Source organism: Scyliorhinus canicula, chromosome 11 (genome assembly GCF_902713615.1).
Source record: "Scyliorhinus canicula chromosome 11, sScyCan1.1, whole genome shotgun sequence".
Taxonomy (NCBI): domain Eukaryota; kingdom Metazoa; phylum Chordata; class Chondrichthyes; order Carcharhiniformes; family Scyliorhinidae; genus Scyliorhinus; species Scyliorhinus canicula.
Window position 1 is genome coordinate 82,946,175 of NC_052156.1, and position 24,965 is coordinate 82,971,139.

At 49.3% G+C, this 24,965-nt stretch overlaps 1 protein-coding gene across 3 annotated transcripts in view; it reads left to right on the forward strand.

Annotated features, from left to right (window-relative positions):
* Positions 1-852: 852 nt before the first annotated feature.
* Positions 853-24,965, forward strand: part of srgap3 (SLIT-ROBO Rho GTPase activating protein 3) — a 301,988-nt gene continuing 277,875 nt past the window's right edge. For all 3 annotated transcript variants that reach the window (XM_038810792.1, XM_038810793.1, XM_038810794.1), the window contains exon 1: positions 853-1,607. In XM_038810792.1, coding sequence (XP_038666720.1) covers positions 1,541-1,607 — 67 coding nt within the window. In that variant the 5' untranslated portion in view covers positions 853-1,540. The remainder of the gene's footprint in view (positions 1,608-24,965) is intronic.

A 24,965-nucleotide genomic window follows, 5' to 3' on the forward strand; every position in this document is an offset into this window, starting at 1 on the left:
TCGTCAGCTGGTAGTATTCACCCCACGTAAATTCCGCTACCTGGTGGGTAAGGAAACTGGTCACGGAGAAGGGATGCAGCTCAGAAAGGAGTGGGAAGAGGGATAATCTGAGGGGGTGGTCAGAGAGGCGTGGGAAGAGGGATAATCTGAGGGGGTGGTCAGAGAGGCGTGGGAAGAGGGATAATCTGAGGGGGTGGTCAGAGAGGTGTGGGAAGACAGATAATCTGAGGGGGTGGTCAGAGAGACGTGGGAAGACAGATAATCTGAGGGGGTGGTCAGAGAGGCATTAGGAGGGGGGACAAGTGACAGGGGGAGGGGGCAGAAGGGAATCATGTCAGGTTGCAGGGGCTAGGAGAGGAACACATTTATCCTGTATACAATGGTATGGTTCATTAAATAATATCGCAAATCTCAGTCCCCTCATGTCGTTTGCGATCAATTAGACAGTGGGGTTGAGCTGGCGTTGCTGGGGCTAGCTGTCCCATCATAATCAGGGTGCGACAGTGTCCCTGGGTTAACACAGCCACATTCCTCCTCACTATCCCACATGGAAAATCCCTGGCTGCGGGCATCAGGAGAGAGGGGAGGGCTCAGCTTTGATATCCAGTTGCCAATCGCGCCCCCCGTGACCGAACAGACTGCCCAGTCCACTTTGAAATGAAGAGAGAACAGGCAGAAGGACAGGCTTAGAAATTAGACTGCGGCCCAACGCCAATCAGAAGGGGCGGGGGAATATGGATAGGATTGGTGCAATAAATGACTAAATGTGGGTGCAGCCATTGGAGTTTAGGTCACATTGTTATATAAAGGTACACTAGCCCTGTAATTCAGAGCGTGTCCTGTAGGATATAATATTCCAGCTCCTTTGAACAGCGGTGGGAGGAGCGCCTGACGAGCTGCCTCTGCCTGCAGTAAAGAAACACTCCAGATTCAGACATCTTTATTTTTTTTTAAAAAGAGCTCTCTCCCTCAAATGCAGCTCGGTTCTTCCCAACAGATTGACTTGGTGTCTTGAGAGCTGGGGCATCGAGGAGAGTGGAGCTGAGCAGGATGTGGGGCTGCAGGACAGCGGGACAGAAAGCCAGACAGTGAGGAGCTGCCCTCTTGCCCACCACAGTGGTCTAGCTGACTGCATTTCTGCTGAAGGTTGGACCCGAAGGCTGGCTTTGCAAATACAACACAGACCAGGACAGCACTAACCTCCCCTCAAGCTGAATGTACAAGATATGGTGAAGTCAGGAAGGGAAGAGCATTAAATTGTGTGTGTCTCTGCTCTCTCTCTTCCCCCACCCACCCCCAGGCGGGCAAGAGAGGGGGAGAAGAAGGAGGTGGGGTTTTTTTCTTGATCAATTTCAAAGCGTGAAACTGACACGGAGTGTGTTTTTTCAGAGACAGCGCCCCGATCTCTCTCTCTCTCTCTCTCTCACACACACACACACACCGGTAAACGTCTCAGCTTCTGTAGCTGCAACCGAGGAGTCCGCTCCACTGCAAGGCAGGAGAACGGGGGTCGTGTCTGCAACTGGACCCAGCGGCCAGGATGTCATCTCAAGGAAAATTCAAAAAGGACAAAGAGATAACGACAGAATACGAGACCCAAGTCAAAGGTCAGTTTCCTAATGTATCATGCCTTATCACAGTAGGCGCCTGTACATTGTATCCCCGGAATGAGCTGACTTTGCCCCCCTCGGTGAATGGGGCAGTATGAGTTGTTGGGACAGTTGGGATATTGTTTTTTTTTTGAGGGGTGTGTGGTGCGGTGGGAGTGGGGGAGGATACAGTTTCAGAGGCTGCATTGCAGTGCATAGTGAGAGCTGGGGATTGCTGTAGGCGGTGGCAAGCCCACCTCAGCTCCTAGTGAATTGTGCTGACCGCCAGCCAAGCTCCCCTTGACATATTGAAGGCGTTTCCATGGATGCTCCCCCCCTTCTCACCCCCGCCCCCTTCCACCCCCCTTCTCACCCCCCAGTTCTCATTCCCCCTTCTCAACCCCCTTCTCACACCCCCCTCACACCCCCACCCTTCTCACCCCCAGTTCTCATCCCCCTTGTCACACCCCCACTTTTCACACCCCCACTTCTCACACCCCCCTTCTCACCCCCCTCTCACACACCCCTTCTCACAGACCCCTTCTCACCCCCCTCTCACACACCCCTTCTCACCCCCCTCACACACCCCTTCTCACACACCCCCTCTCACGCCCCTTCTCACACCCCCCTTCTCACCCCACCCTTCTCACCCCCCCTTCTCACCCCACCCTTCTCACCCCCCATTCTCACACCCCCCTTCTCACCTCCCTTCTCTCACCCCCCTTCTCACACCCCCCTTCTCACCCCACCCTTCTCACACCCACCCTCCTCACCCCTCTCACGCCCCTTCTCACACCCCCTTCTCACACCCCCCTTCTCACCCACCCTTCTCACCCCATCCTCCTCACACCCCCATCTCACACCCCCCATCTCACACCCCCCATCTCACCCCCCCCCCTTCTCACACCCCCTTCTCACACCCCCCTTCTCACACCCTCCTTCTCACACCCCCTTCTCACATCCCCCCTTCTCACCCCCCCCCTTCTCACCCCCCTTCTCACCCCCCTTCTCACCCCCCTTCTCACACCCCCCCTTCTCACACACCCCCTTCTCACATCCCCCTTCTCACATCTCCCCCTTCTCAGCCCCCCTTTCTCACCCCGCCTTCTCACCCCCCCTTCTCACCCTTCTCACCCCCTTCTCACCCTCCCCTCACCCCCTTCTCACCCTCCCTTCTCACACCCCCCTCTCACACCCCCTTCTCACCTCCCTTCTCACATCCCCTTCTCACCCCCCCCCTCACCCCCTTCTCACACCCCCCTTCTCACCCCACCCTTCTCACCCCACCCTTCTCACACCCACCCTCCTCACCCCTCTCACACCCCATTCTCATCCCCTTCTCATCCCCCTTCTCACCCCCCTTCTCACAGCCCCCTTCTCACAGCCCCCTTCTCACCCCACCCATCTCACACCCACCCTCCTCACCCCCTCTCACGCCCCTTCTCACACCCCCCTTCTCACCCACCCTTCTCACCCCACCCTCCTCACGCACCCCATTTCACACCCCCCATCTCACACCCCCCTTCTCACACCCCCCTTCTCACACCCTCCTTCTCACACCCCCTTCTCACATCCCCCCTTCTCACCCCCCCTTCTCACCCCCCCTCTCACCCCCCTTCTCACACCCTCTTCTCACCCCCCTTCTCACACCCCCCCCTTCTCACACACCCCCTTCTCACATCCCCCTTCTCATATCTCCCCCTTCTCAGCCCCCCTTTCTCACCCCACCTTCTCACCCCCCCTTCTCACCCTCCCTTCTCACCCTCCCTCACCCCCTTCTCACCCTCCCCTCACCCCCTTCTCACCCTCCCTTCTCACACCCCCCTCTCACACCCCCTTCTCACACCCCCTTCTCACACCCCCTTCTCACACCCCCTTCTCACCTCCCCTCCTCACACCCCCTTCTCACCCCTCTCACACCCCCCTTCTCACCCCCCCTTCTCACACCCCTTCTCACCCCCATTCTCACACCCCCCCTTCTCACCCCCCCTTCTCACCCCACCCTTCTCGCACACCCCCTTCTCACCTCCCCTTCTCACCTCCCCTTCTCACACACCCCTTCTCACCCCACCCTTCTCACACACCCCTTCTCACCCCCCCTTCTCAACCCACCCTTCTCACACCCCCTCCTCACACCCCCTTCTCACCCCCCCTTCTCACCACCCCCCTTCTCACCACCCCCCTTCTCACCCCCCCTTCTCATCCCCCTTCTCACCTCCCCTTCTCACTCCCCCTTCTCACACACCCCCTTCTCACCCCCCTTTCTCACCACCCCTCCCACCCTCCTTCTCACCCCCCTCATTCTCACCCCCCTTCTCACCCCCCTCTCACCCCCCTCTCACCCCCCCTTCACCCCCCTTCTCCCCACCCTTCTCACACCCCCCCTTCTCACCCCACCCTTCTCACACACCCCTTCTCACCCCACCCTTCTCACCGCACCCTTCTCACACACCCCTTCTCACCCCCCCTTCTCACCCCCCCTTCTCAACCCACCCTTCTCACACCCCCTTCTCACACCCCCTTCTCACCCCTCTTCTCACCACCCCCCTTCTCACCACCCCCTTCTCATCCCCCCTTCTCAACTCCCCATCTCACCCTCCTTCTCACCCCCCTCATTATCACCCCCCTTCTCACCCCCCTTCTCACCCCCCCTCTCACCCCCCCTCTCGCCCCCCCTTCTCCCCCCCTTCTCACACCCCCCTTCTCACCCCCCCTTCTCACCCCCCCTTCGCACACCCCCTCTCACCCCCCCTTCTCACCCCCCCTTCTCACAACTCCCCTTCACAACTCCCCTTCACACCGCCCCTTCTCACCCACCCCTTCTCACCCACCCCTTCTCACACCCCCCTCTCACACCACCCTTCTCACACCCCCCTTCTCACCCCCCTTCTCAGCCCGCCTTTCTCACACCCCTTTATCACCCCCCTTTCTCACCACCCCTCTCACCCTCCCTTCTCACCCTCCTTCTCAACCCCCCTTCTCACCCCCTTCTCACCCCCCCTTCTCACAACTCCCCTTCACACCTCCCCTTCACACCGCCCCTTCTCACCCACCCCTTCTCACCCACCCCTTCTCACCCGCCCCTTCTCACACCCCCCCTCTCACACCCCCTTCTCACACCCCCTTCTCACACACCCCTTCTCACACCCCCCTTCTCACACCCGCCTCTCACCCCACCCTTCTCACACCCCCCCTTCTCACCCCACCCTTCTCACCCCACCCTTCTCACACCCCCCTTCTCACCCCACCCTTCTCACCCCACCCTTCTCACACACCCCTTCTCACCCCCCCCTTCTCACCCCCCCTTCTCAACCCACCCGTCTACACCCCCCTTCTCACCCCACCCTTCTCACCCCACCCTTCTCACACACCCCTTCTCACCCCACCCTTCTCACACCCCCCTTCTCACCCCACCCTTCTCACCCCACCCTTCTCATCCCCCCTTCTCACCCTCCTCACTCTCACCCCCCCTTCTCACCCCCCCTCTCAGCCCCCCTTCTCACACCCCTTCTCACAACCCTTCTCACCCCCCCTTCACACCCCCCCTTCTCACCCCCCCTTCTCACCCCCCCTTCTCACCCCCCCTTCGCACACCTCCTTCGCACACCTCCTTCTCACCCCCCCTTCTCAACCCACCCTTCTCACACCCCCCTTCTCACCCCCCCTTCTCACCCCCCCCTTCTCACCCCCCCCTTCACACCGCCCCTTCTCACCCACCCCTTCTCACCCACACCTTCTCACACCCCCCCTCTCACACCACCCTTCTCACCCCCCCCTTCTCACCCCCCTTCTCACACACCCCCTTCTCACCCCCCCTTCACACCCCCCCTCTCACACCCCCTTCTCACACCCCCTTCTCACCCCACCTTCTCACCCGCCCTTCTCCTCTCCCCAACCCCCCCCCCATTCTCCTCTCCCCCACCCCCAATCTCCTCTCCCCCACCACCATTCTCCTCCCCCACCCCCATTCTCCTCCCCACCCCATTCTCCTCTCCCCCCACCCCATTCTCCTCTCCCCGACCCCCCATTCTCCTCTCTCCACCACCCCCCATTCTCCTCTCCCACCCACCCACCCCCCCATTCTCCTCTCGCCCCCATCCCCATTCTCCTCTCCCCCCATCCCCCATTCTCCTCTCCCCCCATTCTCCTCTCCTCCCACCCCCCATTCTCCTCTCCCCCCACCCCCCATTCTCCTCTCCCCCCACCCCCCCCCCATTCTCCTCTCCCCCCACCCCACCCATTCTCCTCTCCCCCCACCCCACCCATTCTCCTCTCCCCCACCCCCTCTCCTCACCCCTCCGTTCTCCCTCACCCCCCCCTTCTCCCTCACCCCCCCCCCCCCTTCTCCCTCACCCCCCCCCCCCTTCTCCTCACCACCCTGAGCTCCCTTCTCCCCATCTCCTCTCCTCACCCCCCGTTCTCCTTAACCCCCCCTTCTTCTCCACACCCCCCACTCTTCTCTCCCCCCCCCTCTCCCCCCGCACCCTCCTCCCCTTCTCCCCCCACCACCCGTCCCTTCATTTATTGAAAATGATAAGGAATAGTATTTACAGTCAACCCCGTTTCAACATCGAATGCAAAATAATTGTCCCGGAACTCGATTTAGATAGTTAGCTTTACTTGGGGCGGGAAGGGGCAGTGGGGTGTGACCCCCCCCCCCCCCCCGTAAATACCCCATATGGAATATTAACCCATCCCTGGGAGTGTTCCCTCCCTGCGATCAGGCCTGTCCACACAGTGTCAGACTGATTCATTGAAGTAAGATTGTGGCTGCCAGCGCCCAGCCCCCCCCCCCCCCCCCCAACCAAACCGTGGTTTTGTCAGCCCTGCTCTCAAACCCATTATCTGGATTTCAAACCACCACAGCCAGGTCACCGCTCCATGAGCTGTGTGGTTTCAAAGTAACTTCAGTTGTTTCTGTCGTTGGGCGTTGTGGTTGGGTTTCAATGCCCCGCCTTTCTTAGCCCAGCAGGTTTGATGTGTGTTTTTGGACTAACTTGCCTTGAGCTGCTGGTAGAGCGGGAGGAGATTGAGTGAGAGATTTAAGGATCCGCATTAATCTGGTGTTTACAATTGCAGCTATCCAAGGGGTGCCTGAATCCTGAGAAGGAGGAGTCACCAACTACCCCTACTGTCTCTGACTCCTTTTTCTCTCTCACTCTCTCTCTCCTCAGAATGTATGATTAACTCTGGGATTTAATACCTATATGGGGGGGGGGGGAGGTGTATCATTGGCAATCCTAACGCCTGGAGCCTGCAGAACATTCAGATCACAGGACACTGCAATTGATGGATAGCTGCGACAGGAGAGGTGGGGGGGGGGGGGGGGCAGTGTCATAGAATCCCTACAGTAGAGAAAGAGGCCATTCTGCCCATCGTGTCTGCACCAACCATACGAAAGAGCGCACTACTAGGTCCCATCCCAGCTCCCGAGCATAATCTACACATCTTTGTATACTCAGTGGCGAGACCTTGTGCATCAAGCACGCAGGTACAGCAGGCAGTAAAGAAGGCAAATGGTATGTTGGTTCATAGCCAGAGGTTTTGAGTATAGCAATAGAGATGTTTACTGCAATATAGGGTATTGCTGAGGTCACACCTGGAGTATTGTGTACAGTTTTGGTGTCCTTATCTGAGGAAGGATGTTCTTGCTGTGAAGGGAGTGTAGCGAAGATTACCAGGCTGATTCCTGGGGTGGCGTGACTAAATTGGTTAGGATTATATTTATTGCAGTTTAGAAGAGTGAGAGGGGATCTCATCGAAACTTATAAAATTCTTACAGGATTAGACGGGGTTGTTTCAAATGATTGGTCCCATTGGCAGGGGAGTACAAAACTAGGGGTCATAGTTTGAGGGTGAAGGGATAAATCTTTTAGGACTGAGGTGAGGAGAGATTTCTTCATCTGGAGAGTGGTGAATCTGTGGAATTTTCTATCACAGAAAGTAGTTGAGGCCAAAACATTGTGTAATTTCAAGAAGGAATTAGATATAGCTCTCGGGACTAAAGGGATCAAGGGATATTGGGATGAAGATGGGTTTAGGGTATTGAATTTGATGAAGAGCCATGATCATAATGAATGGCAGAGTAGGCTCGAAGGGCCGAATGCCCACCTCCTGAATCTATTTTCTATGTTATATTTGTGGGGAGCAAGTTAGCATGACCAACCAACCTGACCTGCACATCTTTGGACTGTGGGAGGAAACGGGAGCACCCAGAGGAAACCCACGCAGATACGGGGAGAATGTGCAACTGCCCACAGTCACCCAAGGCCAGAATTGAACCCAGGTCTCTGATGCTGTGAAGCAGCAGTGCTAACAACTGTTCCACTGTGTCACACCCAACAGAGTGCAGAGACACTGGGCTGAGAATGAGAGAGGTAGCTTTCATATATTTTGAAGGATATGATTAGTTTTCCAAACCACATTGTGCAGTTTTGATTGTGGCAGGCTGGTTATAGAGTTGTGAACGCCCACAATTGGAATTAAAGGGACAGCACTATTCCACCTTGAGTTTCATCTGCTCGGATACATTTAAAATTTTTTTCAAAATAAATTTAGAGTACCCAATTAATTTTTTCCAAGGGGCGATTTTGTGTGGCCAGTCCACCTACCCTGCACATCTTTGGGTTGTGGGGGCAAAACCTACACAAACACGGGGAGAATGTGCAAACTCCACAAGGACAGTGACCCAGAGCCGGGATCGAACCTGGGACCTCGGCACCGTGAGGCACAGGGCTAACCCACTGCGTCACTGTGCTGCCCACTCGGATACATTTCTTTAAAGAAAAGCTTTTCCTCGTTTTTCCCCCTCCACCCACCCCCCTCCCTGTAGGTTCCGAAACTCGATGGGGTTCAGTCCCACAAATGCCACCTGACCCACCCGAGTAATCGTTTCTCTTCAGGCAGGCCCCTTGATTATATATGGCAGTGCTGGGTGTGTATGTTATTGCTGGATGTGTATGGCAGTGCTGGATGTGTATGTCATTGCTGGATGTGTATGGCAGTGCTGGATGTGTATGTCATTGCTGGATGTGTATGGCAGTGCTGGATGTGTATGTCATTGCTGGATGTGTATGGCAGTGCTGGATGTGTATGGCAGTGCTGGGTGTGTATGTCAGTGCTGGGTGTGTATGGCAGTGCTGGATGTGTATGGCAGTGCTGGGTGTGTATGGCAGTGCTGGATGTGTATGGCAGTGCTGGGTGTGTATGTCAGTGCTGGGTGTGTATGGCAGTGCTGGATGTGTATGGCAGTGCTGGGTGTGCATGGCAGTGCTGGATGTGTATGTCAGTGCTGGATGCGTATGTCAGTGCTGGATGCGTATGGCAGTGCTGGGTGTGTATGGCAGTGCTGGATGTGTATGGCAGTGCTGGATGTGTATGGCAGTGCTGGATGTGTATGGCAGTGCTGGATGTGTATGGCAGTGCTGGATGTGTATGTCAGTGCTGGATGCGTATGGCAGTGCTGGATGCGTATGGCAGTGCTGGATGTGTATGTCAGTGCTGGATGCGTATGGCAGTGCTGGGTGTGTATGGCAGTGCTGGATGTGTATGTCAGTGCTGGATGCGTATGGCAGTGCTGGATGCGACTGGCAGTGCTGGATGTGTATGGCAGTGCTGGATGTGTATGCAGTGCTGGATGTGTATGTCAGTGCTGGATGTGTATGCAGTGCTGGATGTGTATGGCAGTGCTGGATGTGTATGCAGTGCTGGATGTGTATGTCAGTGCTGGATGTGTATGCAGTGCTGGATGTGTATGGCAGTGCTGGATGTGTATGGCAGTGCTGGATGTGTATGTCAGTGCTGGATGCGTATGTCAGTGCTGGATGCGTATGTCAGTGCTGGATGCGTATGGCAGTGCTGGATGCGTATGTCAGTGCTGGATGCGTATGGCAGTGCTGGATGCGTATGTCAGTGCTGGATGCGTATGGCAGTGCTGGATGCGTATGGCAGTGCTGGATGCGTATGTCAGTGCTGGATGCGTATGGCAGTGCTGGATGCGTATGTCAGTGCTGGATGTGTATGTCAGTGCTGGATGTGTATGTCATTGCTGGATGTGTATGTCAGTGCTGGATGTGTATGGCAGTGCTGGATGTGTATGTCATTGCTGGATGTGTATGGCAGTGCTGGATGTGTATGTCAGTGCTGGGTGTGTATGTCATTGCTGGATGTGTATGGCAGTGCTGGATGTGTATGGCAGTGCTGGATGTGTATGGCAGTGCTGGGTGTGTATGGCAGTGCTGGATGTGTATGTCAGTGCTGGGTGTGTATGTCATTGCTGGATGTGTATGGCAGTGCTGGATGTGTATGGCAGTGCTGGATGTGTATGGCAGTGCTGGGTGTGTATGGCAGTGCTGGATGTGTATGTCAGTGCTGGATGTGTATGGCAGTGCTGGATGTGTATGGCAGTGCTGGATGTGTATGGCAGTGCTGGATGTGTATGGCAGTGCTGGATGTGTATGGCAGTGCTGGATGTGTATGGCAGTGCTGGGTGTGTATGGCAGTGCTGGATGCGTATGGCAGTGCTGGATGCGACTGGCAGTGCTGGATGCGTCTGGCAGTGCTGGATGTGTATGGCAGTGCTGGATGTGTATGGCAGTGCTGGATGTGTATGGCAGTGCTGGATGTGTATGGCAGTGCTGGGTGTGTATGGCAGTGCTGGATGCGTATGGCAGTGCTGGATGCGACTGGCAGTGCTGGATGCGTATGGCAGTGCTGGATGCGTATGGCAGTGCTGGATGTGTATGGCAGTGCTGGATGCGTATGGCAGTGCTGGATGCGACTGGCAGTGCTGGATGCGTATGGCAGTGCTGGATGTGTATGGCAGTGCTGGATGTGTATGGCAGTGCTGGATGCGTATGGCAGTGCTGGATGTGTATGGCAGTGCTGGGTGTGTATGGCAGTGCTGGATGCGTATGGCAGTGCTGGATGTGTATGGCAGTGCTGGATGTGTATGGCAGTGCTGGGTGTGTATGGCAGTGCTGGGTGTGTATGGCAGTGCTGGATGCGTATGGCAGTGCTGGATGCGACTGGCAGTGCTGGATGCGTCTGGCAGTGCTGGATGTGTATGGCAGTGCTGGGTGTGTATGGCAGTGCTGGATGTGTATGTCAGTGCTGGGTGTGTATGGCAGTGCTGGATGTGTATGTCAGTGCTGGATGTGTATGGCAGTGCTGGATGTGTATGGCAGTGCTGGGTGTGTATGGCAGTGCTGGATGTGTATGGCAGTGCTGGGTGTGTATGGCAGTGCTGGATGTGTATGGCAGTGCTGGGTGTGTATGGCAGTGCTGGATGCGTCTGGCAGTGCTGGATGTGTATGGCAGTGCTGGATGCGTATGGCAGTGCTGGGTGTGTATGGCAGTGCTGGATGTGTATGGCAGTGCTGGATGTGTATGGCAGTGCTGGATGTGTATGGCAGTGCTGGATGTGTATGGCAGTGCTGGATGTGTATGGCAGTGCTGAATGTGTATGGCAGTGCTGGAGGGCAGCACAGCTGAGCCCCGCTCCTGCACACACACTTCAGTAGCAATATCTGTATATTGAGCAGGAGTTCAGAATTACTTTTCCCCACCATCCCAAGCTGATGAAGCACTGAGGCCAGTTGTAATAACTTAATTCACATATCCAGGTTGAGATCAGCTAGCTCTCTAAACTGAACAGAACTTGACTATTGGAGCTCACGTGGTTCAGTACAACAGCCACATGTTATTGCTTCATCTAGCCCAAGTTAGTGTCTGCACTAGAAATTAGGAGATTATTGTTTATGCATTTAATAATTGGGGGTGTGGTGGGGGTGGATTATTGGTGTCATATATGACCCCAAGAAGGGCTACCTACCACATCTCCCCCATCACTAAGGCCTCCTCTGAAACACTGCCTGACTGTACACATTAACACACTCCTGGCCCGTCTCTCACACCAAACCCGCCATGAACGTGAGGTCACCTAAACCTCTGCTCTCCATCTCCTAATTTGCACCAAATCCCATTTATCCATCACTCCTGTGCTCACTAACCTGCGACATTGGTTCCTGGTTTTGCCACGTTTGATGAGAAAATTCTCCAACCTTGTTCTCAAATTCCTCGGTGGCCCCATCCCTCCCTATCACTGTAATCTTCTCCAAGAAATCTGCACTCCTCTACTTCTGGCTTCCTCGAACATCCCTGATTTTAGTTATTCTGTTATTGGTGGCTTCAGCTACCTGGGACCTAAATCTCAGGATTTCCCTCCCTCTGCCTCTTTGAATCTCTTCCCTCCTTATGTCACTCCTTCCTTAATATTTCCTTGTATTATTTCCTTGTGTGACTGTCAGTTTTTTTTAATATCCTCCTGTGAAATTCCTTGGGGAATTTTTTAAAATTGTTTTGAAGAAGTGATCCAAAAAAAACATACGCTTAAGATTGAGAGGGAGGAGATCACAGAGTTTTTAAAGTGCAGAAGGAGGCCATTCAGCCCATCAAGTCTCCACTGGCTCACTGAAAGAGCCTTCTCCCCGTAACCTCGCACATTTATTTCTTTTCCAAGAGCAAAGCAATTCCCTTCTGAATACTTCGATCGAGTCTGCCTCCACCAACCTCTCAGGAAGATCTTTCCAGACACCAACCACCCTCTGGGTGAAAACATTTTCCTCTCATCACTTCTTTGCCTTTTGCCCCTTATTTTCAATCTGTGCCCACGAGTTCTTGATGTACCCTTGAGAAGGAACAGTTTCTCACTATTTACCCTGTCTGTACTCCTCAGGATCTTGAATCCCTCGATCATATCTCCTCTCGGCCTTCTTTTCTCCAAGAAAAGCAATCCCAACCTCTGCAATCTATCCTCATAGCTGCAGTTGTCTGTCCCTGGAATCATTCTTGTGAATCTCCTCTGTATTCTCTCCAATGCCTCTGTATCCTTCCTCAAGTATGACGGCCAGAACTGGATGCTGTCTCCAAAGGAGGCTTAATCAGTGTCTTGTACAAGTTCAACATGACCTCCTTATTGTTGTACTCAACAACTCTATTAATGAAACCTATGCTTTATTAAGTGTTCTCTCAACATGCCCCGCCACCTTCAATGACTTGGTACATATAAATGTAAATGATGGCACAATCCAAGAGGACCATAGGCTGCTTTCCCCTTTGAGAACTGACTGGTGATGATTTGACCTGAGGTCCCTCTGTTCCTGCACCTCCTCTAGAGTTTCTCCCTTTGTTTTATAGTGTCTCTCAACATTCTTCCTGCCAAAATGAATCACCTCACACTTGCCTGCATTGAACTTCATTTGTCAATTATCTGCCCAAAGCACCAATATGTCTATGTCCTTTTGAAGTTCAAGACTATGCTCATCACAGTTCCAATCTTGACAGCTGCAAATTTTGAAATCATGCATTGCACACCACAGTCTTGGTCAGAAAGAGTAGCCCACTGCAAACCTTCCTCCAATCTGGAAAAACAACCATTTGTCACTCTTCTATTTCCTGTCAGTCAGCCAATTTCTTATCTAAATGCCTCCTTTCCCCTTTATTCCATGAGCTAGACTTTGCTCACAAGTCTGCTGTGTGGCACTATTTCAAATGCCTTTTGAAAATCCATTTACACTACATCAACAGCATTGTCCTTATGAGCATTCTCTGTAACCATCTAAAAAATACTCTAGTTAAACATTTTCCCTTAAGTAATCCATGCTGCCTTTCTTTAATTATCCTGCACCTGTCTAAATGAATGTTGGTTTTGTGCCATAGTTTCCAGATGTTTCCCTACCACTGAAGTCAAACTGACTGATCTGTAGTTGCCAGCTTTATCCTGGCACCACTTTTTGCGCAAGGGTATGATACTCTCAATTCTCCAGTCCTCCAGCACCACCTCTGTCTGAGGAACACTGGAAGATTATCACCAGTGCCTGTAAAATTTCAACTCTCGCCTCTCTCCTTATCCTTGGATGCATCTCATCTGGCCCTGGTGCTTTATCAATTCTAAATAAAGATCGATAAATACAACTTTTCTAACACCTCCTTCTTCTCAATTGTAAATTCCTCGAGGATACCAATTACCATCTCTCTCACTTCGGCCTGGTTAGCATCCTTTCCTTTGTAAAGACCATAAGACATAGGAGCAGAATTAGGCCACACGGCCCTTCGAGTCTGCTCCGCCATTTAATCATGGCTGATATTTTCTCATCCCCATTCTCCTGCCTTCTCCCCATAATCCCTGAACACCTTATTAATCAAGAACCTATCTATCTCTGTCTTAAAGACACACAATGATTTGGCCTCCATCGCCTTTTGCGGCAAAGAGTTCCACAGATTCACCACCCTCTGGCTGAAGAAATTCCTCCTCATCTCTGTTTTAAAGGGTCATCTCTTTAGTCTGAGATGGTGTCCTCTGGTTCTACTAAAGACAGATACAAAGAACACATTTAACACCTCCGCTATTTCTCTTTCCTCCACACACGAGTCTCCTTTATTATCATTAACCAGCCCTACACTTTCTTTTACCACCCTTTTTATTATTTACATGTTTATTGAAGACATTGGGATTCCCTTTTGTCAATCTCTTCATGCTCATTCCTTGCTTTTCTGATTAGTTTTTCTTCCCCCCCCCACCTACCCTCACCTATATTCAGGCGAAGTTTCCATTGTATTTTCTATCTGAGATACGCATACTACTTCCTTTCATCTTCACCTCTATCTCTCTCGTCATCCAGGGTGTTCAAGATTCATTGTCCTACCTTTCCCCTTTAAGGCAGTATACATTGACATTGTCTGCAATACTATCTCTTTGAAGATGAGCCCACTGTCTTTTCTGCCAACATTTGATTCCAACTTACTCGACTCGGATGCATTCTCATTCCATTGAGAAGAAATTAATCATTCCATTGATAAGAAACTGCAGATTGTGGTGAGCTCATCCCAAAGCATCACACAAGCTTGCCACCCCCACACTGATTCTGTATACACCTCCCATTGCCTCAGGAAGGCAGACAGCATTATCAGAGACCTCTCTCACCCAGGCATTGCCTTCTTCCAGACCCTTCCATCAGGCAGAAGGTACTGAAGAACTGCACATCCAGACATTGGAACAGCTTGTTCCCCACAGCTACAAGACTCCTCAACGACTCCCCCTCAGACTGATCTGTTCCCTATGAGAACACAATTCACGACACCCTATGCTGCTCTTGCTCATGTATTTGCTTTGTTTGGCCCCTTGTTCCACACTGTAACCAATCACTGTTTGTCGATGTACCATTTGTCAATGTTCTCTGTCGATTATTCTTTTTGTCTACTATGTACATAGCTATGTACATCATTCCTTCGGCCGCAGAAAAATACTTTGCACTGTACTTCAGTACATGTGACAATAAATCAAATCAAATCAAAAAATCAAACTTCGAGAGAATAAAGCCCCTGGACTAGATGGATTCCATCCACACTTTTTAGCTTTCGAGAGAGATAGTGGAGACACATAAATAATGTGAAATTTAATTTCAAAAAGGGAGGACAGCTAATGTGATACCTATACATGCAAAGCACATTCAGGAACTATAGCCCAGTTATAGTTGCCCCTGATAAGAAAGAGAATGGAATCTTTTATTGTACTTTTGGTTTCTAGATCACTTTCTGTTAACTCTTTGAGCAATGGTTCAATGAGAAGGGATCTCGTGCTTGATCAGCCTTATTACCTTACTGAATTCTTTACAGCTAGAGTAGACAAGAGTAATGTAATGGATACAATATATTTGGATTCTTAAAAGGCCTTGAGTAAAATATTGCGTAGCAGACTCCTTATTCAGGTGATGTGGAGTGGGGAAAGTAGCAGAATGGATAGCAAGCTGACTACGAAGCAGAAAGGAGGGTAGGGGTTAAGGAAGGCTACTTAGCCTGGCAAAAATGGGCAGTGGATTTCTACAAGGATTGGTGATGGGAGCAATTGTTGTTCCATGTTTACACAAATGATTTGAACACTGGAATTGAAGTGTAATTTCAAAATTTACAGATGGCACCACGTTGGGGTATAGTTAATACTGGGGAACACTGCGACAAAGGCCAAGGTATTAATCAAGTTGTAAAATAAGCATCTATTGATGAATGAATTTCAATAGCTGAGTGGGAGGTGTACATTTTGGTGGGAAGAATAAGGAAGCCAATTGAACTTGGAGGGGGAAAGAGTCTAAATGGGATAAAGGAGCAAAAGGATACCCAAGGGATATTAATACAAAAACCCCAAGTGACTTAACCAGACAAACACAAACCAATACATCAGGCTTCGTTTAGAAAGAAATCAAATTGAAAAGCAGGAATTATGATAAATTTGTATTGGACCTTAGTTGGACCACAGTTTGATCCTTCTACTATAAAAGATGTGGAAGCACTACAGATTGTAAAAATAAAGGGAGATATCAGAACTGGGAGCTTATTCCAATGTGGAATGATTGACCAGATTTGGGTTCTTTTCTCTTGAAAGGAGAAGACTGAAGGGTAACCAAATGGAGACCTTTGAAATTATGAGAGGGTTTGGTAGGATAGGCATAGAGAAAAGGTGTCCAGTTGCTGGGCAGATCAAACAAGAGTGTGAATATAAGATGCTCATCAATAAATGCAAAGGAATTCAGTGGCTAGAATGTGGAAGGAGTAGTTGCAGTGAATGGAGGCGATTTTCATTTAAGGGGAAGTTGGATGAAAGTGTGAGAAAGGAACAGAGGAACATGCTGATCGGGTTAAATGAAGAAAAGTGGGAGGAGGAGGAGGTTAACATGGTGCTAAATACTCGCTTGGACCGTGCGGTGATGGCCTGTTTCTTTGTAATTCTACATACATTTGCACCAACAATAACCTGTTAATTGTATTTAATGATTGAGCAACTCTTGTGTGCCATAAAGCTTGCCCGAGTCAAAGGTTTGTGGCTAAAATCTCTCCATTTACTCTTTTTTCTGTTTTATCAGCTGAATTAATCAAATGATTGTAACTGGTTAGGAATAAAATTTGTTTCTCAAGCCTATGAGCTGAGAATGAGGTCAGACTGCCTCGGAGAAAGCAGGCCAGAGTGCTGGATCTGGTCAGTAATTTCCAAAGGCAACGCTATGTTTCTATGTTGAGCAGATCTTCCTTGTAGCTACATTGACATTTGTTGGTATCACTGGTGATCTGTATCATTGTTGTGCGGCATAATATTTTATCATTGTGTCTTTATTCTGACTTTTGATTCACAGTTTAGTGGCTAAATGTAACTGGGAATAGCTGACATCCTATCACTAATTCTTAATCTCACTTGGAGGAGTTCACTTGGAAAATGCAAAACTGAACCACTGTGCCAAATAAGAACACGCTTAAGCTGAAGAATCAAGTTTTGCTTCTTTAAATTCAGTTTTGTCTGCAATCCAACAACAGGTTAATGTACTGGTAGATAAGGTAAATTACTCAAAGAATCATAGCAAAGTTACATCACAAAAGGAGGCCATTCAGCCCATCTTGTCCATGCCAATCCAGGGACACCCAGGTGCCCTTTCTAATCCCACCTTCCTGCACTCGGTCCATAGCCCTGTAGCTTACAGCACTTCAGGTGCAGATCCAGGTACTTGAGGTTAGGGTCTCTGCCTCCACCACCAACTCGGGCAGAAAATTCCAGACTCCCACTACCCTCTGCGTTTAAAAAAAAAAAAGTTCTTCCTCATTTCCCCTCTACTCCTTCTACCACTTATCTTGAATCTAAGGCCCCTGGTTCTGGAATTCTCCACCAAGGGAAACAATTTTATCCTGTCCACTCTTTCTCTTCCCCTCATAATTTTGTACACCTCAATTAAGTCACCCCTCCACTTTCTTTGTTCCAAGGAAAATAACTCCAATCAGTCCACTTAGCCACACTTTTCTAGGCCTGGCAACATTTTTGTAAACCTCCTCTGCATTCTCTCCAGAGCAATAACATCCTTCCTGTAATGTGGTGACTAGAACAGCACACAATATTCCAGTGTTTTATACAATTCCAACATTATATCCTTACTTCTATATTCTATACCTCTTCCAATGAAGGAGAGCATTTCATATGCTTTCTTAACAAACTTGTCTACTTGAACTGCTAACTTTAGGGACCAGTCTCCTTGTACGCTCACTTCATCCACCCTTCTTAGTATAATCCCATTTATTGTGTACTCCCTACAACTGTCCGGCCTCCCTAAATGCATGACCTTACACATCTGTGTTAAATTCTATCTGCCGCTTTATTGCCCACTCCACGATTCCATCTGTTTCGTTTTGCCGATTATGGCTATCCTCTACACTGTCCGCCACTCGGCTAATCTTTGTATTGTCTGCAAATTTCCCAATCATACTCCCCACGTTCACGTCCAAATCACCAATATATAACATAAACAGTAAGGGTCCCAACACCGAGCCCTGTGGAACACCACTTGAAACTTTCCATGGCAGCCATTGACCATTATCCTTTGTTTCCTGTCACTAAACCAACTTTTAATCCAGTTTACCCCATTGCCCTGTATCCCATGGTCTTTCACTTTCTTGACCAATCTGTCATGTGGGACCTTGTCAAACACCTTCCTAAAATTCATGTACACCACATCCACTGCACTACCTTCATCAACCCTTCTTGTCACTTCCTCAGAGAATTCAATCATATTTGTGAGGCAAGACTTTCCTTTAACAAATCCATGCTGAATATCCCTGCCATTCAACTAATTTGCCCACCACCGACATAAGATGCCCATAATTGTTTGGCATTTCCTTTGATCCCTTTTTAAACAATGGAACCACTTTTGCATTTCTCCAGTCTTCAGTTCCTCCCCTGTATCTAGTGAGGATTGAAAATCATCCTCAGAGCATCTGCTATCTCCACCCTGACCTCCTTCAGTAGCCTTGGAAACAATCCATCTGGCTTATCAAGTTCCAAGGACTTCCTCACTCTTTATGATTATCCCATCCAGTATTTTGCCGTTCCTCCTGGACTACTATATCTGCATCATCCATTTCCATTGTAAACACAGAGACAAAATATTAATTTAAAACCCTTTCACAGCCTTTGCATCTACACACTAGTTCCCGTCTTCATCTCTGATAGGTCCCATGTTTTCCTTAATTAACCTTTTACCATTCAGGTATTGGTAAAACCTTTTTGGATTTTCTTTAACTTGACTTGCTAATCTTCTTTCATGCCCTCTCTTTAATTTCCTTATTTCCTTTTTGACTTTGTACCTGAAATTGATACTGCTAGAGGCCAAAACTGGAGGAACACCAATATCATGGAGGGTTGTACGATTTGAGGAGGCCGAGAGAGGGGCAATGGCACGGAGGGATTGGAAAACGAGGATGATAATTTTAAACTCAAAACATTGCTTGTCCAGAAGGAAGCCAGTCAATATAGGTCAGCGAGAACAGGGGTGAAAGGGAAATGGGATTTTCTGCGACAACAATGTTTGGAACATTTTACTCTGATAAAGGCACTACGCCTTGATGAAGGATCCTAGAATGAAACATCAAATTGTTTATTTATCTCTCTACTATTGCTGAATTACAGGCCGAGTCCTTTGAGCTTTTATTTTTGTTTCAGTCTTGGCAGCACTTGTACACATCTGATTTTTGTCCATCTCCAAAGAAAGTAATTATGGAAATATTTCTTCCCTACACTTGCGAACCCAAGGATGAAGGACAAAATGAAGATATGTTGTTGAAAAGAGTTAGTAAAAAGACTGGCTAAATCAGCTAAGGGTGATTATTGGATACCATATAATTGTGAGAGTCAGGCGAAGCAAAACCTAGACTTGTATGAAGAAAAGAAAGAAGGAACTTTTATTTAAATAGCACATTCATCATGTCAAAAGTGTTTTACAACCAATTAAGTACTACACAGGTTTAATGTTGGAAACGCAGCAGTCAATTTGCATGCAACAAAGACCCAGAAACAATAATGAGATAAGTGGCACTGTATTTTATTGTGGTTGGTTGAGGGATAAATATTAGACAGGACTTTGGACAGAACTCTCCTCTTCTTCAAAAGGGTGCCCTTGGATGTCTTGTATTCACTTAGGGTGACACAATGACACAGTGATTAGCACTGCTGCCTCATAGGGCCAGGGACTCGAGGTTGATTCCAGCCTTTGGTGACCGTGTGGAGTTTGCACGTTCTCCCCGTGTCTGCGTGGCTGTTCTCCGGGTGCTTTGGTTTCCTCCCACAGTCCACAGATGTGCAGGTTTGGTGGATTGGCCATCATCAAAGCGGGGTTACAAGGATAAGGTGGGGGAGTGGGCCTAGGTTGGGGCTCTTTCGGAGGGTGGGTGCAGACTCGATGGGCTGCATGGCCTCCTTCTGCACTGTCGGGATTCTATGAAGAGAAGGCCTTGGTTGAATGACCCATCCTAAAGACGGCACCTCTGACAATGCAGCATTCCTTCAGTAATGTGCTGGGCGGAGCAGCAATCCAGACTTTATGCTGTGTTCAGAGTGCTGTGCTATCAATGCAGCTACGCAGACACATGTTGTATATCTTACACCACCTATAACTTGCTTTGGTATGAAGTGACTCTGCTTGTCACTGATCCACACAGCACAACCCCACAATCACAAGTTATTTGTGTTGGTACTGGCTGAAGAAGTCTTGGGTTTCAAGGCCTTCAGAGCAATTGCTGCTCTTCATTGGACGGACAGATGGAGGCGTCAGGTTAACAACATGTCCAAGTGACAGCTCCTCTGACAGCACAGCACTCTTTGTTACTGCACTGGAGAATCATCTTGGATTATGTGTTCCAATCCATTATTGAAACAGGTTTGCCCAGGACATGCCTGGTTTGCTGGTATAATTTTGCCAGTGACGATCTGGCAGTAGAGTTGATTTTTGGGGCGGTGGGGAGGGAAAGTGGTCTGATGAAATTAGGAAAGTGGGATTTGTGCAGTGTTGAATGAGTAAACGTGGCAGTGACATTTTGCTGCAATGTATGGACATATGTAAGGATACAGGGAGGAGGAGAGCGTCAGTTTGCTGCTGAGTAGGAAGCCAGAGAAGACCTTATGGAGTATCAATGAATGTTCTAATTTGGATCGGACCGACTAACAGGATCCCTTGAGTCTGAATTCTGATGGTGCCAGTGTTGGGAATGCACATGGTCTAAGTGGGTTATCTAATTACTGAACTTCACTTCAGATATTTAATGCAGCCTCTCCACTCTACATAGAGTTTTACTGTTTTCAATCTTCCAAATTCTGTGAAAATGGGATCAGCAGCTGAAGATTACAGGGGATTCTGTTCAGACATGAGTTCCATAAGCAGGGATCGTATCTGGGATGAACTCAGTCCAGGAAGTCAAACTAGAGAATGAAATTCTTTCACAATTTCTGCATCCAATGAAAGTGAAGTTCCATTGGCAGCATCAAATATTCCCAGGACAGGTACAACACTGAGTTAGATCCAGAGTAAAGCTCCCTCTACATTGTTCACATCAAACACTCCCAGGACAGCTTGGCCATGGGGTTAGATACAGAGTAAAGTCACGAACAATTGCTGCGCTCGATGTGGGATGCGACAAGGCCAGTAAATCTCGGAAGATTTACCGGTCTCTTCACGCCTTGCGAGAGCTAATGAGATTCTGGATCCTGCCCATTGAGGTTGCGATCCAGATTTGCATATTCAAGTGAGAAGTTAGTCTGGGATCTAACGGCTTCTCCTCGGAGACTCTAAGCGAGTGCTGCTCAGCACTGGTTTTCACAAACCTGGACCAGGCGTACCGGCACTTTTGGAGGTGGGGGTTTCCCAAGTGATTGGGGGCCCCTGAGTGATCAAGCTCTGGACAGGATGGTACCCTGGTGCCCCCAATGCCACATGGATGCTGTGGCACTACCAGCCTGGCACTCTGGCAGTGTCACTCAATGCCCAGATGGCACTGCCAGGGTGCCAGGCTGGGAATGCCAAGGTGCCCAGTTGGCATCTTGCCTATGCCAGAGATCGGGCCTACGGGTGCCCTGCCCTTGTGAGGTGGACTGTAGGGGGCTCAATGAGCCCCGTGTTGGTAGAGTCCCGAAGCCACGATGGGGTGAAAATGGCGCCCTGATCTTTTCCTGCACTGGCGAGCAGAGCTCGTTAGTACAGGAAATTAGCCTAAGAGTGGCCATGGTGGGATGTTCCTCGCCAGGTTCTATAAATGAAGAGGAGTCCTGTTAATAGTGGGATCAATCACGGCGCTACAAGCGCCGGGAAACACCCGGTTGAATGTGCCCAACGTGGGACTCTGTTTCATTTCTGTTAAATCGTGGCCAAAAGCTCCCTCCACACCAACACTCCCAGGACAGGTACAGCATGGAGTTCAGTGCAGAGCAAATCTTCCTCTGCAGTGTCCCAGGACAGGTGCAGCATATATTAAGTGCTCCACGACATTCCCAAGAACTTATTTAATTTCCTGATGCAGACGTGATGGGCTAAACAGTCCCCTTTTGCACCCTAGAACTCTGTCATTCTGTGAAATGGCAGCCGGAGGAATTGCCTCTTACTGCATCGATATGACAGTTTGTTATTTCTGTACCAGCAGCCCTGGGTATCCTGAGGGAGATTGATTTAGGAACGGAGTCCTGTACTGTGATTTTGTGGGCACTGAACTGAGCGGAGTTTGTCCCAGCCTCACTTTGCATAGAGACGGGAAACGCTTTGGGTTGGGTGGTTTGTTAGCTGTGTGAGAAGTTGGGGGAGGGGGACTCCTAAGTGGGACTGAAAATAAATGTTCAAATTCAAGCAAAGGAAAATTCCAACTTTAGATTTTTCAATTCCTCTGGATTATGGTTCATCAAGTGGACAGAAAATTTGGAAGAAGGATTTCCTGCTTTTTTCTTGCTGCAGGAAATAACGATAAAAGGCTAGGACTTGGTACAGGGTTGCTTGCATAATGCTACTTAAATAGCTATCAACATGGACGGCACAATAGCACAGTGGTTATCACTGTTGCTTCACAGCACAAGGGACCTGGGTTTGATTCCCGGCTTGGGTCACTGTCTGTGCAGAGTCGGCACGTTCTCCCCGTGACTGCGTGGGTTTCCTCTGGGTGCTCTGGTTTCCTCCCAAAGTCCCGAAACATGTGCTGCTAGGTAAATTGGACATTCTGAATTCTCCCTCTGTGTACTGAACAGGTGCTGGAATGTGGCGACTAGGTCGGGGCTTTTCACGGTGACTTCATTGCAGTGTTAATGTAAGCCTACTTGTGACAATAATAAAGATTATTATTAACAGCTAGGTAATTTCCCAGACTTCCTGGAAACCTCTATGAAGATGCCCTTTACACAGTAATGGAGTTTTGTGACCCTTATGTGATGTAACGTAGTCTATTCATAGAATTGCTTTAAGTCTACAGAAACCGGTTATCCAGTCTAGCAGGTCCATCCACATGAGCCTCCTCTCTCTCTCTGTAATTATTCTCAACAGCATATTCCTCAACTATTTTCTCCCAACCTGTATATTTCCAAGATTTTCCTTGATTGAATCTGAGTTACCTCAACTGCTCCATGTAGCATCAAGTTCCGTACTCCTCTTGGTAAAGGGATTTTTCCTGGATTCCTGATTTGTTTATTGCGGACCCTCTGGGGCTGGATTTTACCAAGGTGGGAAATTTTCCATGGGCTTGGGTGGGGGAGTTTAGGCCTGCTGACCTTGGAAGTTGAGCTTTGAGGCGGGTTAGTTAGAAGGCCAGCCTGGGTTCAGCTGTGTGAGAGGATTTTAGTGCCTCGAGCCCTCACCCCACTCACATGTCTTATCTCTTCTATGCCAACGCGATGTCAACTCATCCCACCAAGCCCTTTTATAGGCTTAATGCCAGCCATTTTCCATGGCCCCTCATACTGTCCATGCCAACTCCATGCCCATTCACCACACATGCACTATGCACATAACCAATGAGCCATATAATTACAATGGCAAGTGTGGAACTGCTCAGGAATAAAAAAACACCAATACAGAAATTTCATGTGGTGATATGCATCACTGTATATATACACAAGGGGTTAATGTAAATGCAGTACGACTAAGTAACCACTAGAGGGAGCACCAGAGATGTCATGACACACAGACATACACCCAATGGGTCATTACAACAGGACACAACCAATGGGTAATCAGGACACCCAGAGGTGGCAGTACCACAAGGGGGCACTTCACAACCTATATAAAAGGACAGGGTACACATGCTCTGCCTCTTTCCAGAGACAGACATCTAGAGAGTACATCAGGGTTGATCAACAGCATCACACCCAGCATGAGGTGAATGAATAAAAAACACCTATACAGAAATGTCATTAGTTTTTTTAAAAACCTGCTGTTCATACAACCATGTAAATTTTTCAATCAGTCCGGACTTCTGCCGACTCTGCAAAAATTCACCTTGTATTTAGGATGGCTAGTTATGGACTCCCCCAAAATCAAAACATCTTCACCACATTTACCTTCTGAACCCTTCGTGATTTCAAAGATCTTCATTCGGTCACCCCTTGGCCTTCTCTTTTCTAGTCTGTTCAGCGTTCCCTGACAGCTATTCAGGATAGTTATTCGTCCCTCCTTCTCCCTCAATCACTGAATAGGTCATCCTTACTCCTCAATCATTAAATGCTCTGGCTTTGATGAGGGATCCCTCTCTGCCCATTGCAGTTTGTGCTTGGGAGTTGTCCCTCCCAGCAGAGGATCTCTGTTTATCTGAGGCCTATTGCATTTTCCCAGCACACAGATCATTGGGCACTGGCATGACATTTGCTTGTAAATCGGGCATTGTTCTATGTGGGGGACAGCAAGACCAGCTTCAGTACACTATTTCTCTCTGGGAAGCATGAAGAGAGTGATTGCATGAGAGTAAAAGACTGATTGAGAAATGGGTGGCAGAGGGTAAAAGTGCCCTTGCCAGTGCTGTGTTACAGTGGGTGAATGTAAGGAAGTGTGTTGTCAGTGAGGTGAGTGTGGGAGAATGAGTTTAAATCAAAACTCAGTCATAACAAGAATCAAAATCTATGGCACATGGTCCAGTCAGTGGCACGTTCTGACTTCTACCAAATCCTTGCTGTATCTATCTGGGAATGGTTGGGACAATGTAGGAGATTTTTCCATGTATTTTTTTTTCCCTCCAGGGTCTCGTTCCTCCCGACTGTACTCATCTCCTCCACCCCCACAGCCTTCCTTCAGTTCAGTTCTCTTTTGCGGCCCCCGTTTTAACCGCTCCATCATTGGGTGGCCATGCATTCAGCTGCCGAGGTCCCAGGCTCTGCATTCTCCTCCCTAAACCACCCCATCTCTCTTTCCTTCCTTAAGACTCTCCTTAAAATCCGGCTCTTCACTGGGGGAGATTTTTCCGTATCTAACCACATGCTGTACCTATCGTGCGTATTCGCTGTTGACCCTGGGTATCTGGAAAATTTAAGATTCCTCTTTTGATGAGGAG